General features: G+C 42.3%; 1 protein-coding gene across 1 annotated transcript in view; it reads right to left on the bottom strand.

Moving 5' to 3' along the window:
* Positions 1 to 1733: 1733 nt before the first annotated feature.
* The window catches only part of LOC145345354 (protein eyes shut homolog), a 308622-nt gene continuing 293469 nt past the window's right edge, over positions 1734 to 16886 (bottom strand). The window contains exons 10-11 of the mRNA XM_080193170.1: positions 9048 to 9156; positions 1734 to 1952 (exon numbers count right to left, since the gene is read on the bottom strand). Of these exons, the coding sequence (XP_080049296.1) occupies positions 1734 to 1952; positions 9048 to 9156 (328 nt within the window). The remainder of the gene's footprint in view (positions 1953 to 9047; positions 9157 to 16886) is intronic.

Genomic DNA, 16886 nt, shown 5'->3' with positions numbered 1-16886 from the left:
TTATTAAGATAAATGTGAGGTGATATATTTTGGCAGATTGAACCAGAGCAGGACTTGCTCAGTTAGTGGTATGGTGTTAGGGAGAGTTATGGAGCAAAGAGATCGAGGTGTACAGGTTCATAGCTCCTTGAAAGTGGACAGAGGTCGACAGAGTGGTGAAGGGGTATTCAACATGCTTGATTTCATTGGTCAGAACATTGAATGCAGGAGTTGGAACGTCTTGTTGAAGTACAAGGCATTGGTAAGGCTACACTTGGAATACCGTGTATAGTTCTGGTCACCCAATTACAGAAAGGATATTATTAAACTAGAAAGAATGCAGAAAAGATTTATTAGGATGCCACACTGCATCAAATTTCATCTGCCACATTCTGTCCATTCCACCAGCCATATCCTCTTTAGGTTTATCAATGTCCTCCTCACAGTTTACTTCCAACTTTAGTGTGATCTACAAATGTTGAAATAATGCTCTGTACACCCAAGACTAGGTCATTGATATATATCAAGAAAAACAATTGCTCCACTACTGACCCTGGGGAAACCCTTTGCCATATGCCCAATTCTCTATACTCTGAAAAACAATCATTCACCTTGACTGTGTGTCTGCCCCTCAGCCAACTTTGTATCTAAGAATAGAATAATTGGGAACAGGAGTAGGCCATTGGCCCCTCAAACCAGTCTGACATTCAATAAGATCATTGCTGATCTGACTGTGTCTTCAACTCCACTTTCCTCCTGCACCCTTGACCCCACTACTGCCAGCCAACCCCATTACCGTTGTCAATCAAAAGTGTGTTCATTTATGAACAAGTAGCTGATATGTTTTTAAACAACTGTACCAATTTGTTACCTTAATAAGATGTTTATGGACATCACAGTTTCCCAGCACATGTTTTCTTTTCAAAGTTGGACCACTTATAGCACACTATCTTTCCTCATTAGTCATCACAAAGTGCGTAACATCACATTCCTCTACACTGAATCCCATCTACTGTGCTTCTACCCATTGAACCATTCTTTCTTTGTTATAGAGGTTTACAGCATGGAAACAGGCCCTTCGGCCCAACTTGTCCATGCTGTCCCTTTTTAACCACTGAGCTAGTTCCAATTGCCCATGTTTGGCTCATATCCCTCTATACCCAACCTGAAGCCTATAACTATCCTTACCAGTGTCCACTACTTTGCCAAGTTTCATATCATCTGCAAACTTAATAATGCTCTGTATAAATCTGAGACTAGGTCATTTATGAATAGAATTTGATGCTTCACTGAATGAGTGTATAAATACAATCTGCAGCTACCTGTAAAGTGAGTATATCATAGTGTTACAGAATAATGCAGCACCAGAGGCCCATCATGACTATGCTGGATTTCTGAATGAGCTAATCAATTAGTCACATTTCCAATACTTTTCCAATATTCCAGAGTCCACATTTTTCTTTTCCTATTTAAGTATAAAACCTATTCCTTTTGGAAAGCTATTAGTGATTCTCCTTTTTGGGTAGTACATTATGGATCATAACCACTTACTCCTCATTTTATCTCTTTATATTTCGGCAATTACTTTAACTCTGTGTTCTCCGGTTATTTATCAATCCTATGTTGAAGCCATGAGCTTACAACTTGCTGACTCAGAGGCAAGATTACTACTCGTGAGTCAGTACCGACTCCAAGTGCAATCAATAATATTACCGCTTGTTAGACAAGAACTTGAAGACCTTGTATATTGCTCCTTACCTGACACAGGTAGCACCGTTTTTACAAGGATGATAATCACAGATCGAGATATCACAATTCACAATATTCTTCCCTCTTACAGCTTCCTCCAAAATGGAAAGTTCATTGTTGTTCACCTGCAGCTCACGGATGCAGCCTATGTAGTTCTGCCCATTTTTCATCTTCTGAAGAATGTCCACAGGAGCAGCACCAAGATAGACAGGTCCAAAACTTCCCTAAGTGTAGAGAGTGGGTACACATGTTTCTTATCATTCAGAATTGGTTTAGCAGCAATTTATGAATCAATCAATGTAACTTGGGAACATCTTTTGGGTTTCAGATGTTGCTCAGTGGTAGCATACATGCCCTCTGAAACGGGAGGTTATTGGTTCAAGTCTTGCTGCACAGATTGTTAACTAAATAGAGTCATACAACTGACAACAATCCCACCTAAGTCCCACTCACGTAATCCCACATATTGACCCTCCTAATCCCCCTGACACTAAGGGACAATTTATCATGACCAATCAACCTATTACACACATCTTTGGACAGTAGGTGGAAACCGGAGCACCCAGAGGAAACCCACACAGACAATGAAGAGAATGTGCAAACTCCACACAGACAGCGACCGAGGCCGAGACTCTGAACCTAGGTCCCTGACTCTTTGAGGCAGCAGTGCTAACCACTGTGCTACCATGCTGCCAAGGCTGGCATTCCAGTGCAGTACTCAGCAAGTGCTGCACTGTCAGAGTTTCCTATCTTTCCAGTAGGTACTAAGTGCCAAAAATAAGATGGCACTCTGTCTCTGTCATGGCCAAGGTATAACTATTGTCAAACCAGATCAGTTGGATACTGATTTCCCTCTGGCTTTGAGATCCTGCTGTGCACAATTTGACTAATTCTTGGGATGAGAGCATTCGCCTATGAGAAGAGGTTGAATAAACAAGGCCCATATTGCCTCGAATTTCAAAGAATGAGAAATGATCTAATTGAAACATACAAAATGCTTAAGGGAATTGAGTGTGTAGATGCTGGGAGAATGTTTCCCCTGTTGGAAAGTCTAAAGTTAGGGACCATAGTCTTAGGATAGGGATCCGACCATTTTGGACTCAAATGAGGAGACATTTCACTGAGATGCTTGTGAATCTTTGGAATTCTCTATCCTAGAGGACTGTGGGTGTTCAGTTGCTAAATATATTGAAGACAGAGAAACTTAAAACAGGCGTTATCACTGGAGACTAAGTACGAGGAACATTATTGGGGCTGAAGGCTGACAAGTCCCCTGTACATGACAGTCTGCATCATAGGATGTTACCAGAAATACGGATAGCACGTTGGCACAGTGATTAATACTGCAACCTCACAGCTCCAGGGACCTGGGTTTGATTCCTTACTTGGGGCACTGTGTGTGTGGAATATGCACATTCACCCTGTATCTGTGTGGGTTTCCTCCCGCAGTCCAAAGATGTGCAGGTTAGGCTGATTAGCTGTGCAATTTTGATTCTAGTGTTGGGGGATTAGCCGGGTAAATATGTGGGGTTGCAGGAATAGGTCCTAGGTGAGATTGTGGTCGGTGCAGACTTGACAGGCTGAATGGTCTCCTTCTGACAGGGAGGGATTCCATGATTCTATGAATAGCTGCCCAAGTACTGAATGCATTGGTTGTGATCTTCCAAAGTTCCTAAGATTCTGGAAATGTCCAAGCAGGTTGGAAAACTGCAAACTGCTAAGGGGGTTAAGGTTTTAGGGCCAGCATGGCCAGAAAAATTCCACCCCAAATCTCAGTTATCCTATCTTCGGGTCTTGGGAAAATGCCAGATCTTTTAAGGAAATAACAAACTGTAATACAACTAGGCAGAGCTGACATGATTTTGTGAAAGGGAAGTCATAATTTTCTAAATTTAATAGAGTTCTCTGAGGATGTCACAAGCAGAGTGGATAGAGAGAAACCAGTAGGTGTAGTATATTTGGTTTTCCAAAAGGCATTTGATAAAAGGAGCACATAAAGAGTTATAACACAAGATAAGAGTTCATCATGTTGGGAGTAATACATCAGCTTCGGTAGAAGATTAACTAACTAACAGGAAAAGAAGGATTGAGATAACTGGGTCATTTTTAGGATTGGAAACTGTAACTAATGGAGTACAAGAGGGATCAGTGCTGGATTCTCAATTACTTATGATCTTTCTTCATCCATTCATGGGAAATGGGTGTCACTGGCTGGCCACATTTATTGCCATTTACTTGGATGAAGGGGCTGACTGCATTGCAGCCAAATTTGCTAACAATACAAAAAAAGGTGGGAAAGTAAATTCTAAGGAAGATTCCAAGGCTGCAAAGGAACACAGTTAGGTTTAATGGCTGGGTGAAGTTTTGGCAAATGGTGCCTTATCCCGACCTCTGAAAAGCACCACTTGCTAAATCTGGTCTTTCTTTTCATCTGGCCTCAATGAATAAAATTACAACACTCTCGTAACAGAGGCACATGGAGTTACATAGATCTTACAGCACAGAAAATTGCCATTTGGCCCAAGTTTCTGTGTGTGTTTCTGCTCCACATGAGCATTCTAGTATGCTTCTTCATGTAGCCCTGATGGTATAGACTTCGATTTTTTTCCCCTTGTATTTATCTAGATATAGATTCATTATCATTAAATGCATCTTTATCTAACTCAACTATTTCTTGTAACAGGTTGCTCATTCTAATCACTGCCTGAGAAACAAGCTTCTCAGGAATTCTCTACTGGATTAATTCGTGATTATTTTTCATTCATGGCTCCTAGTTATAATTCCCCACAAGTGAAATAATTTTCTATCTGATCAAGTGGGTGGCACTGTGGCACAGTGGTTAGCACTGCTGCCTCTCAGTGCCAAAGACTCAGACTTGGGTGACTGTCTGTGTGGAGATTGCACGTTCTCCCTGTATCATCTCTTAGTCTTTTCTTATCTAGAGGACAGGGTCCCATTTGTTCAATCTTTCCGAGTTGTAACCTTTCAATTCTGCATTCATTCTTGTAAACCTTTTTTTTGGACCGACTGCAGTATGTGCTTTTGCTATCCTGGAGCAGAATACAGTAAGATAATTGTTTGGTATAGACACAAGGCTATTGAAAACAGGAGTTCAAATTGTTCCAAGTTTACTCATTTGGATCTAACAGAATAAACTTCTATCTAATAAACCTGGGCCGTGCTTTAATCCAGGTTTTAGGGTTAAAGACCTGAATGCCTAACCTGTTGCATGACCAGGTCCTGTCGATGTGCACACTTGTTCCTTCTTAATCACTGGATCAGTATTCTGGAATTTCTAATCTGTAAATATCATGGGAGAACAGCCACCAAAACATGCACTTATATGTGCAAAGGCCATCTTTGATAGTAATAAGTCGATGCAAGGCATTTCACAAGAATGTTACCAGACCAAAATTTGACATTAAGTTGCATAAGTATGTATTAGTGCACATGATCAAATGTTTGGCCTGAGAGGTGGGAGGAGAGTGTCTTCAAGTAAGAGAGAAAGAACTGGAGAGGCTGGGGAGGTTTAGGCAGGAAATTCTGGAACATGGGGTCAAGATATTGCCAGCTGTAGTGGAGATGTGAAAATTGGGCCGTGCAAGAGGTCAGAATTGGAAGAATATTGAGATCTCAAAGCGATGTGGAGGAAGTAACAGAGATAGGGAGGGCTGAGGCTGAGAGCTGAAAATATGTATGAGAATTTTAAAAGCAAGATCTTGCCAGACTGAAGCCAATGTGGGTCAATGTACAGTCAGTGGGATGGGTGAACAGGAATTGGCATGAGTTAGGATACGAGCACAGTTTTCGATGAGCTCAAGTTTACAGAGGGGGTTGGCCAGGAAAACATTGGAATAGTCAGCATATTGACAGAAGCAGTTAAACAAGAAGGCTCACAATGACATGATTGGAATACTAGAATTAGGCAATAAAAGCTTGCTTTTCTAATGCTCTGCACATTTTCATAAGATAGTCTTAACATATAAGATCACAGGCTTTGTTTGAATGAAAAATAATCAAAAATATTCCATGAATTCTACACTGATGGTGATATTTTAATAATCAACAACATAATATCCATATGCAACTCTCTGTTCCCGCATGTGATGAGATGAATAATTTAACCAGAGGTGTCCATCCCTGTGGGGATAGCAAATTGAACTGTTTATCTGCCTCATTCATTCGGAATCAGTGTTCTCAGGGAAGTCTTGGTTTAAAGAGTGCACGGACATTCCAATTCCACTGGAGTCCTGAGGTTTACGACTGAAAAATTAAATTATATTGAAGTCAAAGTGACAAAATGTGCTCATCTAAATGGTTCTTAAATGCTATGAATGGTCCGGCCCCTGCCACCCTTTCAGGCAGTGAGTTCTAGATTCCCACCACCCTCTGGGTGAAAGAGCTTTTTCTCAAATCCACTCTAAATCTCCTCCCCTGACCTTAAATATATGCCCCCAGGTTACTGACTTCTCTACTGAGGGGAAAGGTTCCTATCCACTCTACGTCCTTAATATACACCTCAGTTATGTTCTCCTCAGCTCTCTCTTCTCTCAGGAAAAGAACCCCAGCCTAACCAGCCTCTTTTCATAGCTAAAGCGTTCCAGCCCGGGCAACTTCCTGGTGAATATCCTCTGGACCTTCTCTAGTGCAGTCACCATCTTCCTATGATGTGACGACCAAAACTGCACCATAGTACTCCAGCTATGACCTAACCAGCATTTTATACAGCTCCATCACAACCTCCCTAGCTAATAACGGCCATATGCTTTTTTAACTACCTTATCTACTTGTCCGGTTGTCTTCAGGGATCTTTGGACATGCACCATAAGGTCCCACTGCTCCTCTCAATTCCTGCCTTTCATTGTGTATTTTCTGACATTTTTAGTCCTCTCAAAATGCATCACCTCTCACTTTTCAGGTTAAACTCCATTTGCCACTGTTCTGCCCAGGTGATGGGCCTGTCTATATCATCCTTTAATCTAAGGCTTACCCCTTAACTATTTACCGCACCACCAACTTTGTGTCATCTGCAAACTTACTGATCAAGCCTCCTATAAGCATGATCTACTGTATTATTAAAAATAATCATTTAAAAACAAATCTAAAACAAAATTGGCTTGACAGCAGTAGATAGAGGGTGGCGCAGAAAGTTGTTTTTCAAACTGGAGACCTGTGACCAGTGGTGAGCCTCAGGGATTGGTGCTGGGTCCACTGCTATTTCTTACTTATGTTATTGATTTGGATGAGAATTTAGTAGGCATGGTTAGTAAGTTTGCAGATGATACAAAGATTGGTGGCATAGTGGACAGTGAAGAAGGTTATCTCGGATTGCAACCTGATTAATTGGGCCAATGGGCTGATGAATGGCAGATGGAGTTTAATTTAGATAATTGCGAGGTGATGCATATAATGAGAGGCATAGATCAGCTGGATAGTCAACATCTTTTCCAAAAGGTAGGGGAGTCTAAAACTAAGGGGCATAGGTTTAAGGTGAGATGGGAGAGATACAAAAGTGTCCAGAGGGAAAATTTTTTCACACAGAGGCTGGTGAGTGTCTGGAACAAGATACCAGAGGTAGCAGTAGGGGCGGGTACAATTTTGTCAAATGCAGGCAATTAGGTCAGGGGAGAAGATTTAAAGTGGATTTGAGAAAAAGCTCTTTCACCCAGAGGGTGGTGGGAATCTAGAACTCACTGCCTGAAAGGGTGGCAGAGGCAGGGGCTAAAAAACGGGCGGCATGGACAGGCTGGGGTTGAAGGGTTTGTTTCCAGGCTGCAAATGACACTCTAACCCGTCTAGATCATTAATATACACTAGAAACAGCAAGGAACCCAGCACCGATCCTTGTGATGGATACCATTGGACATGGTATCCAGTTACAACAACAATCTTTGACCATCACCCTCTACCTCCTGCGACTATGCCAATTTTGGATCCAATTGTCTTGGATCCCATGGGCTTTTATCTTATTCTTCAGTCTCCAATTAGGGGCCTTGTCAAAAACCTTACTGAAGTCCATAAGACCATAAAACCACAAGATATAGGAGCAGAATTAGGCCATTTGGCCCGTCTTGTCTACTCCATCATTCAAATATAGCTAATAAGTTTCTCAACTCCATTCTTCCACTTTTCCTTGTAACCTTTGATTCCTTTACCAATTAAGAACCTATCTACTTCTGTCTTAAATATACCCAATGATCTGGCTTCCAGTCTTCTGTGATAACGAATTCCATAAATTCACCACCCTCTGGCTGAAGATATTCCATCTTGGTTCTAAAGGGTCATCCCTTTACTTGGAAGCTGTGCCCTCGGATCCTAGTCTTTCCGGCTAATGAAAACATCTTCCCCACATCCACTTTATCCATTATTCTGTAAGTTTCAATGCGATCCCCCGCAACCTTCTAAACACAATCGAGTACAGGTCCAGAGTACTCAGATGCTCCTCATACAGACACCATCCACTGTACTTCCCTCATTTAGTCACCCAGTCACCTCCTTGTTAGGCATGATCTCCGTCTGACAAAGACAAATCATCCAGCAACATGTGACAGGGAGTGATACCTTCTGAAGAGGTACTGGATGACATTTGCCTCTCTGTAATCTTGTATGTGAAACGAGTTGCTGCTCCTCAATCTCCTTATGAGCTAGTTGCTATATTTAATTGCTATATTTATGTAGTTGCTATATTTATATCCAAGTGACTGTTAAGCTCACTGCAAAAAGTTCCAACAATGCTAATCAATCTCCCCTGCCCAGAAATAGAACAATTTAATCAGTGGAATCTCATTCCAAGAGATTGTAAATTATTGCTGGAGATTTTAAAGAAAAGTCTTACCTGTTTTGTAATCAAATATTTTAAAGTTACAGATTAGCAGAGTTTGGAGCTTCATTGTGAATTAGACCTTGTTGGCCTCTTGAATATTCCTTGATACGTGAACATCGTTGTACCTATCTTATATTGGTATTGGTATCTTTCATCCACTGCATACAAGAGATGCAATGCAATGTCTCATTGGCTAGTTTAGTAAAGAACATTAATCAGATACTTCATTTGCACCCCAGTTATCAAATCTGTATTCAGGGTAGACATTATCCTAGAGTATCTCCACATAAAGGGTAAACCCAACATTTTGAACAGGGATTTAACCTGATGTCTTTTAACAAAAGTGTGAATTCTACTGAGCATTTCACCAGATCAGGACATGTAAAGTATCATCTTTCCAGGATTAAAGCATCCTGCGAATTGGACCTTGTATTGTTGGACTTTGTATTGTTAAAGATAATCATTTAAAACCAGTGGAGCTAAGAGTCAGTCTTACCTGTGACATGTGTTGTGGGAGAAATTTTCTTTGTTGTACAGGCACACCCCCTGCTACACCCACTGCAATCACACAGTATCCACTCTGGTTGACAGGCGGTAGCAGGTACCTGAAAGGAAATATTAAGAAACATTAATCTTTCTAATAACTACAGCTGCATCATCAAATGTGTTTAAAATGATTGAAAGAGTAAAAAGAGAAAAAGTATCAGAACCCAGGAGCACAACCTCCAAATGAAAGTTGTGCAGCTCAGGATGATGTCAAGAATCACTTCTTCACATGACGAGAAATGGAAATCTGGAACTCTTCCCCAAAAAAGCTATCGAGCCTAGTGGGAGCATTAATTGAGAATTTCAATACAGAGTTCAGTAGCTTTTAAGTGGGTAACAATATGGAACCAAAGGCATTAAATTAATTTAAGATGCAGCTCAGTTGTGATCTAATTGTGAGGCTGGATGGTCTCATCCTGCCCAGATGAATTCCATGTCATTGAAACATAACCTGAATAGAGCAGCATCCATTGACTAGTTAATCAACAGTTGGCTTCACCATTGTCCCATGTCTCTGCTGCTAACTTCACTGTGAAATGTCAAGCATTCAAAAACCCTGACTGACACTTACACACTATATTTCACAGCTTTCTTCTGCACAAATATTATCTTGTTATTAATATGACAGTAGATATTGTGCAATATCTACTGCATTATTATTAAATAAAGATGCTTAATGCTTCAAACTGCATTCCAGTAATCTTGTGTTTGAAGTATTTTCTTGCTACACACAGTATCAAATATTAACTGGCACCAGCTGATGTGCCATCTGTGGGTTTAAAACTTGAAGCTGAGAGCACAGAGGAGTCCCACATTGCCATCCTGGAAAGATAAAGGTGCTGCATCGAAAGAGGGGATTGGGGAGAAGCTATCCTATTGAGAATTTACATTGAAAGGAAATGAGCACCAACATTCTCCCTACATCGCCTGGTAGCAAAATTGAATAAGCTTTCGCAGGGTGCTGAATTTCTGATCAGACAGCAAAATAGTTCTTCCCTCAGGATGGGAGGATTTGCCAAACAGCTCTGAAACAAAATGGAGATTGTATTCTCAATACATAATTGTCAGGCAAGCCCCACACTGAATATGTTAGCGACTATTATAAATTGCTCATTTATACGACTCCTATCATTAACAGCCCCAGTGGCTTCCTTAATGAGACAACAAAGCCAAGATGTTTGCTCAAGTGATGATTGACTAGGGCCATTTTCCAACTGATTGAAAATCAGGAGCACAATACAAACATACGAACACCTGAATTAGGAGCGGGAGAAGGCCACTTGGTCTCTCAAGTCTGCTCCACCATTCAATAACACCAGGGTTGATCTGTTTGTCACCTCAATCCCACATTCCTGTCTACCTCTGATGACCTTTCACCCTTTTGTTAATCAAGATATCTAACTCTGTCTTAAATACATTTAAAAACTTTGCTTCCACTGCCTTTTGAGACTCATGACCATCCGAGAGGGAAAATAAAAATTGTTTCTGTCTTAAATGAATAAGCTCTTATTTTTAAATAGTTCCCCTAGTTCTAGATTCTCCAACAACAGGGAACATCCTCGCCACATCCACCCTGTTAACACCCCTCAGAATCTTAAAGATTTTGATTAAGTCGCCTCTCAGTCAAGTGGATAAAGACCTAAAGGGGGATTTTCTGGCTTGTTTTTTGTAGCGGACGATGGCGCGCCAATAGTGGGTGGTGGGATCATCTGACTCCACTGCTGTCAATGCACCTGCACTCTAATCCTGAGGCAGTGTCAATGCAAGTGGGCGTGAGGGGTGGGGCATCTCAAGCTCACTCCAGCTGAGTGAGCGGGAGAGAGAGTGAGAGAATGAGAGAATGAGAGACAGCATGTGAGAGACAGAATGAGTGAAAGAGTGAGTGAGTGAGAGAGAGAGAGAGTGATTGTGTGTGTGAGAGAGAGAGAGTGAGTGACCATGAGAAAGATTAAGTGTGAGAAAGTGAGACACTGTAAGTGAGAGTCAAAATGAGTGAGTGTGTGAGAGTGAGTGAGTGTGAGTGCGTGTGTGAGAGCGAATGAGTCAGAGTGAGTGAATGCAGGAGAATGCATGTGACAGAGCTTGTGTGAGAGAGAACGAGTGAGTGAGTGAGGGAGTGAAAGAGTGAGAGAAAGAGTGAGTGTGTGGGAGAGTGCGTGAGTAAGTGAGAAAGCTTGTGAGTGAGAATGAAAGATAGTGTGAGTAGACAAAGTGTGAGTGAGTGTGAGTGAGTGAATGAGTGATTTAGTGAGTGAGATGCAAGTAGGGGGGAGGGAGGGAGAAGTGTGTTCAGGAATGAGAGAGTGAGTGGGAGTGTGAGGTGAAGACTGAGTGTGCCTTACTCCCAGTCTCAATATTGTCACTCAGTTTCACCACCCCACACTAACACATACTCATGCACACATTCACAAAGGATGAGTGAGTTAGGTTGCACTGTGAGATTGTGATCAAGCTGTTACATGCACACACAAACTCAGGTTCATATTATTCATTTTTTAAAACATTTTTTCAATACTTGTTTATTTTCTTAAAACTCAGCTTTCTTTTGAAATTCAGTTCATAACGTTATAGAGGTTTACAGCATGGAAGCAGGCCTTTCAATCCAACTTGTCCGCGCCACCCAGTTTTTATCATTAACCAATTGCCTGCATTTGGCCCAGACCCCTCTGTACCAGTCTTTCCCATGTAACTATCTAAATGATTTTTAAAAGCCTCTACTACTACCTCCGGCAGCTCGTTTCAGACACTCACCACCCTCTGTGTGAAAAAAATTGCCCTTCCGGACCCTTTTGTATCTCTTCCCTTCCACCTTAAATCCATGCTGTTGAGTTTTAGACTCCCCTATCTTTGGAAAAAGATGTTGACTATCTAAGTTATCTATGCCCCTCATTATGTTATAGACCTATATAAAATCACCCCAAGCCTTCTATGCTCCAGGGAAAAAAGTCCCAGCCTATACAGCCTCTCCTTACAATTCAAACCATCAAGTCCTGGTCTCAGCCCAGTTTATTGTTGTGCCAAGCGCTATCTTTCCAAAAGCTGTTCATTGGTCCTTCAGTGGGAAAAATAATGTATGTGTTCCCCCAGGTCCCTGAGCGAAAAGGTTAGACAAGCCTGCTACATATCAATACATCTCATAAAGTCCCAGCGAGTAACTGAGTTAAGCTGACACTATATAATACAAAATAGATATATACGAGCATTACATCATTTTTAAATTAAATTCCCTGGTGAATAATTGCAGAGCTTTGTCATTCATAAAACTATTCTGCACGAAGTGCATCTAATTTAGAATATTGAATATGAAAGTGACCTACGTGTCAATATATTAATAGGAAAGAAAGACTTGCATTTATATAGCACCTTTCAGTATTTCAAAGATAAAAATATTCACAGCTAATTAAATATCTTCAAGTGTAGTCACAGCTGGAATGTAAAAAACACAGCAAGCTTCCACAAGCAGGTAATCAGTTTTTATATCAGCATGGGATCTTTTACATCTAACTGGGACAGCAGACAGGGCATTTCGTTTCACAAAGCAACCCATCCAATGTTGCAGCATTCCCTCTGTGTGTGTGTGGTGATTGTCCCTTTAAGGATGAATCTGCAGAGTAAGGGACACATGATCTGGGGAGCGAATCAGGGAACACGGTGGGAAATCTTGGGAGTTGGCGGCAGCCACGAGGATTCAAATCTCTTTATAGCCTTATTTGTAAATAAATGTGTCGTTGTTTTTCTCTTAACTGTTGAACAAGAATTATTACATTGGCGACAAGTGTGAAAGCAAGCTCGACTTGTGAGTAGCCAATTTCCTTTGAAATTGAGTTAAGTAATTATGCAAATGCCTCTATCTGAACAATTAAGTACCTTTGAAAACTTTGTGGAGGACGGTAAATAATTCATAGAGCATTTGGGCTATAACTTTCAGGCCAATGGAATAGAGGGTGAAGGGAAGAGAAAGGCAATCCTCTTGCGTGTATGTGGGCCCCAGACTTACAATCTAATTTGCAGTCTCACAACCCCAAGTTCGCCTGACTTTAAGTCATTCAGTGAGATCATTGCATTACATGCATTACATCTCCACCTGAAACCATCGGTCATTTACAAATATGTAAGTTTAATTCAAGGGAGATCCCCGGGGAAACTATTGCAAATTATATCACTGAATTGAAGCAAATCTTGGAGAACGGCAACTTTGGAGCCATTTTGAATGACATGTTGTGGAACAGATTAGTTTGAGGAATGAATAATAAGTCCATTCAACAGAAGTAACTAGCACAGGCTGATGAACATTTTAAATGAGAATTGGAGATGGTGCTGACAATGCAGAGAGCTGAAAAGGATGCACAAGAGATATGAAGTGTACAAAATGGTGGGGACATGCAGTCAGCAGTGCTGCCAAAAAGAAAGTGGGAAGCAAATTCAGCTACAAATAAAACTACAAGGTTCAGAAGAGAAACTAATTGGCAAAGGTTGATGTAGAATGTTATCGTCGTGGAGATAATCCTGAATCTTGCAGGTAAGAATAAGCCGATATTCTTTCTGTCACAGGAAAGGCCATTTAAGCCATTAGTGTAAAATCATGTCAAGTCTACCCAGTAGCCAATTAAGTAGAGTGTCACAAGTTTATAATGTGGAAGAAGCTAGCTCCAACAATTTAGGTAGTCACTCCGTGTTTAATGTGAAAGTGGGAAAGATACCCACAACACTTTAATGCATCTGGTAAATGGAAAGCCTCTTAAAATGGAAGTTGACATCAGGGTACTGTGATAGGTCAACATATGCTTCCATACTCGAGAGATGGAGCCCAGCCACTGATTTTAAAATTTCTGCTGTTAAGTTAACGACTTGCACAGGAGAAGCCATAGAAATAATGGGTAACAATACTGGTAAGCAACGGGCAACAGCCTGCCCAGATCCCAGTAACGGTGGTGTCAGGCAGAGGACGAAACCTTCGGGTCACAATTGGCTTAAGGAAATCAAGTTAAATTGGACCGAGATTTTCCAAGTGCGGGAAGGACTGCTCAAAGTGATGAAGAAATATGAAAGCACATTCAGTGACGTGCTATTCGAGTGGCATGCTGGGATATTGGTTAGCACTGCTGCCTCACAGTTCCAGGGACCTACGTGTGATTCCCAGCTTCGGTCACTGTGAAGTTTGAACGTTCTCCTCGTGTCTGCGTGGGTTTTTTTCTGGGTGCTCCGGTTTCCTCCCACAGTCCAAAGATGTGCGGGTTAGGTTGATTGGTCATGCTAAGTTGCCCACAGTGTCTCGGGGTGTATAAATTAGAGGGATTAGTGGGGTAAATGTGTGGGGTTGTGGGAATAGGGCCCTGGGGTGAGATTGCTATCAGTGCAGTCTCGATGGGCTGAATGGTACTGTAGGGTTTCTATGATTAGGCAATATGATGAAGGTAAAGATTTATGTGAATCCAAAAGTGACCCTTGATTTTTTTTTCAGTACCTTGGAGGCAATGCTCCCATCCCCTTGCGCTAATTTTTTGGTACAGTGCCCGGGAGAATCTTGCAGCGGCTGATGCACAAAATTGGTGCATGCGTTCCTGCCCCGATAGCATCTCCTAGCGCCAAATTTCCAGTGGCATCAGCACTGCTCTGGAAATCAGTGGGGAGGCGCCAAGACCATTTAAAAAAGGTATTTCCATGTTTTAAATAACATATGGGGGGCTGGGGCTGAAGTCTCCAGGCCCACTATCATCCTGTCCACCCTCCACCCCCGCCAGAGCGGTTCGCTTCAGCGGGAATTTCAGCAGCTTGCCACTAACGGGTAAATAGCAGCCTGACCCTGATTTGGGGGGGAGCAATCAGGGCCATCCATTGGGCATGGTGCAATGCCAAGGGGGTGGTACCTCTGGTGGGCTAGGACCTATGGGGGTTGGGGCCTGAAGGGGCTATGCCTTGGTGGGGCAAGTTTTGGAGTTGAGGGTTCCCCTGGCCGCTCTGCAGACAGGATCGATGGGGGAAGGAGTATTGCCAGCAATTGGGGTGAGCTGGGGGGGTTGTGGGAGTGGAGGGGGAGAGAGGGTTTGCAGGGTGGGCAGTGTGTCATCCTGCTGAGGGGGTTGGGATTACGTGGGGGTTCGGCACTTTGGGGGGGTGGTGGTGTTGCTTTGGGAGGTCGGGGCGGGCCAGGAGGGGGTTGTTTGGGGCTGGCCCGGAAATGGTCAGGGGGCCATCTCCAAACAACCCAACACTGATCTGGGCAGTGGCCTGCTCAGCTCTATGCCTCTCCAGTGGGAATCGCCTCTGCTCACTGATTTTTAATTTTATATATATACTAGTGACCTCTGCAGTGCACAGTGTGTGGGAGATTCTTCTCCAAACGCCCACTAAAAAAAACAGCGTGAATTACTCCAGTTTTCAAGTGAATTTGACACTTAGAATTTTTTTGAGAGAATTTTGGCCCCTATGTGTTATGGATACTGATGGCCAGTGAGCCTAATGTCAGTGGTGGGGAAGCTTTTGGAGAAAGTACTGAGGGACACACTTGGAGGAAAATGGACCAGTTAGTAAAGGCAGCATGGTTTGGAACAGGGAAGATCATGTCTCACCAACTTGACTGAATTCTTTTGAAGAGGTGATGAAGATGAAGGAAGGGCTGTGGATGTAGTTGATTTGGACTTAAGTCAGGTGTTTGACAAGGTCCCACATATAGACTGGTACAAGGACTAAAATCACAGGTGATTTGGGGTGGGCTGGCTAGTTGGATATAGAACTGGCATAGTCATAGGAGACAAAGAACAAAGAATAGTACAACCTTTGGCCCTCCAAGCCTGCGCCGATCAATGGTGCCTGCCTAAACTGTATGCATTTATGGAGGTTGTATCCTTCCATTCCCATCCTATTCATCTATTTGTCTCGCTGCCCCTTAAATGTCACTATCTTACCTGCTCCCACCACCTCCCTGGGCAATGGGTTCCAGACATTCACCATCCTCTGTGTAAAAAAAAAACTTGCCTTGTACATCTCTAAACATTTGCCCATGCTCTTTAAACCAACGTCGCTTAGTACTTGACTTTTCTACCCTAGGAAAGAGCATCTGACTATCCACTCTGTTCAGGCCATTCATAATCTTGTAAACCTCTATCAGGTCACCCCTCAACTTCTGTCATTCCAGTGAGAACAAACCAAGCTTATCCAACCTCTCCTCAAAGCTAATACCCGCCAGACCAGGCAACATCCTGGCAAACCTCATCTGTACCCTCTCCAAAGCATCCACACCCTTCTGGAAGTGTGGCGACCAGAATTGTACATAATATTCTAAATAAGGCCGAACTAAGGCTCTGTACAGCTGCTGCACAACCCACCAATGCCCGACCTATGGAGGCAAGAATGATGTATGCCTTCTTGACTATTTTATCCATCTGCATTGCCAGTTTCAGTGATCGGAGAACATGTACATCCAGGTCTCTCTGCCTGTCAATGCTGCTAAGGATTCTAATGTTCACTGTATAATACTGACATAAGTTGGACCTTCCAAAATTCACTGCCTCATGTTTGGATTAAATTGCATCTGCCATTTCTCTACCCAAGTCTCCAACCGGTCTTTATCTTGCTGTATCCTCTAACAATCTTCTTCATTATCTGCAACTCCACCAATTTTTGTGTCATTTGCGAACTTACTAATTAGACCAGCTACCTTTTCCTCCAAATCATTTATATATAGTACGAACAACAAAGGTTCCAGAACTGATCCCTGTGGAGCATCACTAGTCATAGCCTTCCATTCAGAAAATCATCCTCAAACGCTACCCTCTGTCTTCTATGGCCA

The sequence above is a fragment of the Carcharhinus amblyrhynchos genome, chromosome 7, assembly GCF_965287045.1.
Source record: "Carcharhinus amblyrhynchos chromosome 7, sCarAmb.v2.hapA, whole genome shotgun sequence".
Taxonomy (NCBI): Eukaryota; Metazoa; Chordata; class Chondrichthyes; order Carcharhiniformes; family Carcharhinidae; genus Carcharhinus; species Carcharhinus amblyrhynchos.
The sequence above is the reverse complement of the archived record's forward strand: the minus strand, read 5'-3'. Positions and strand labels throughout refer to the sequence as shown.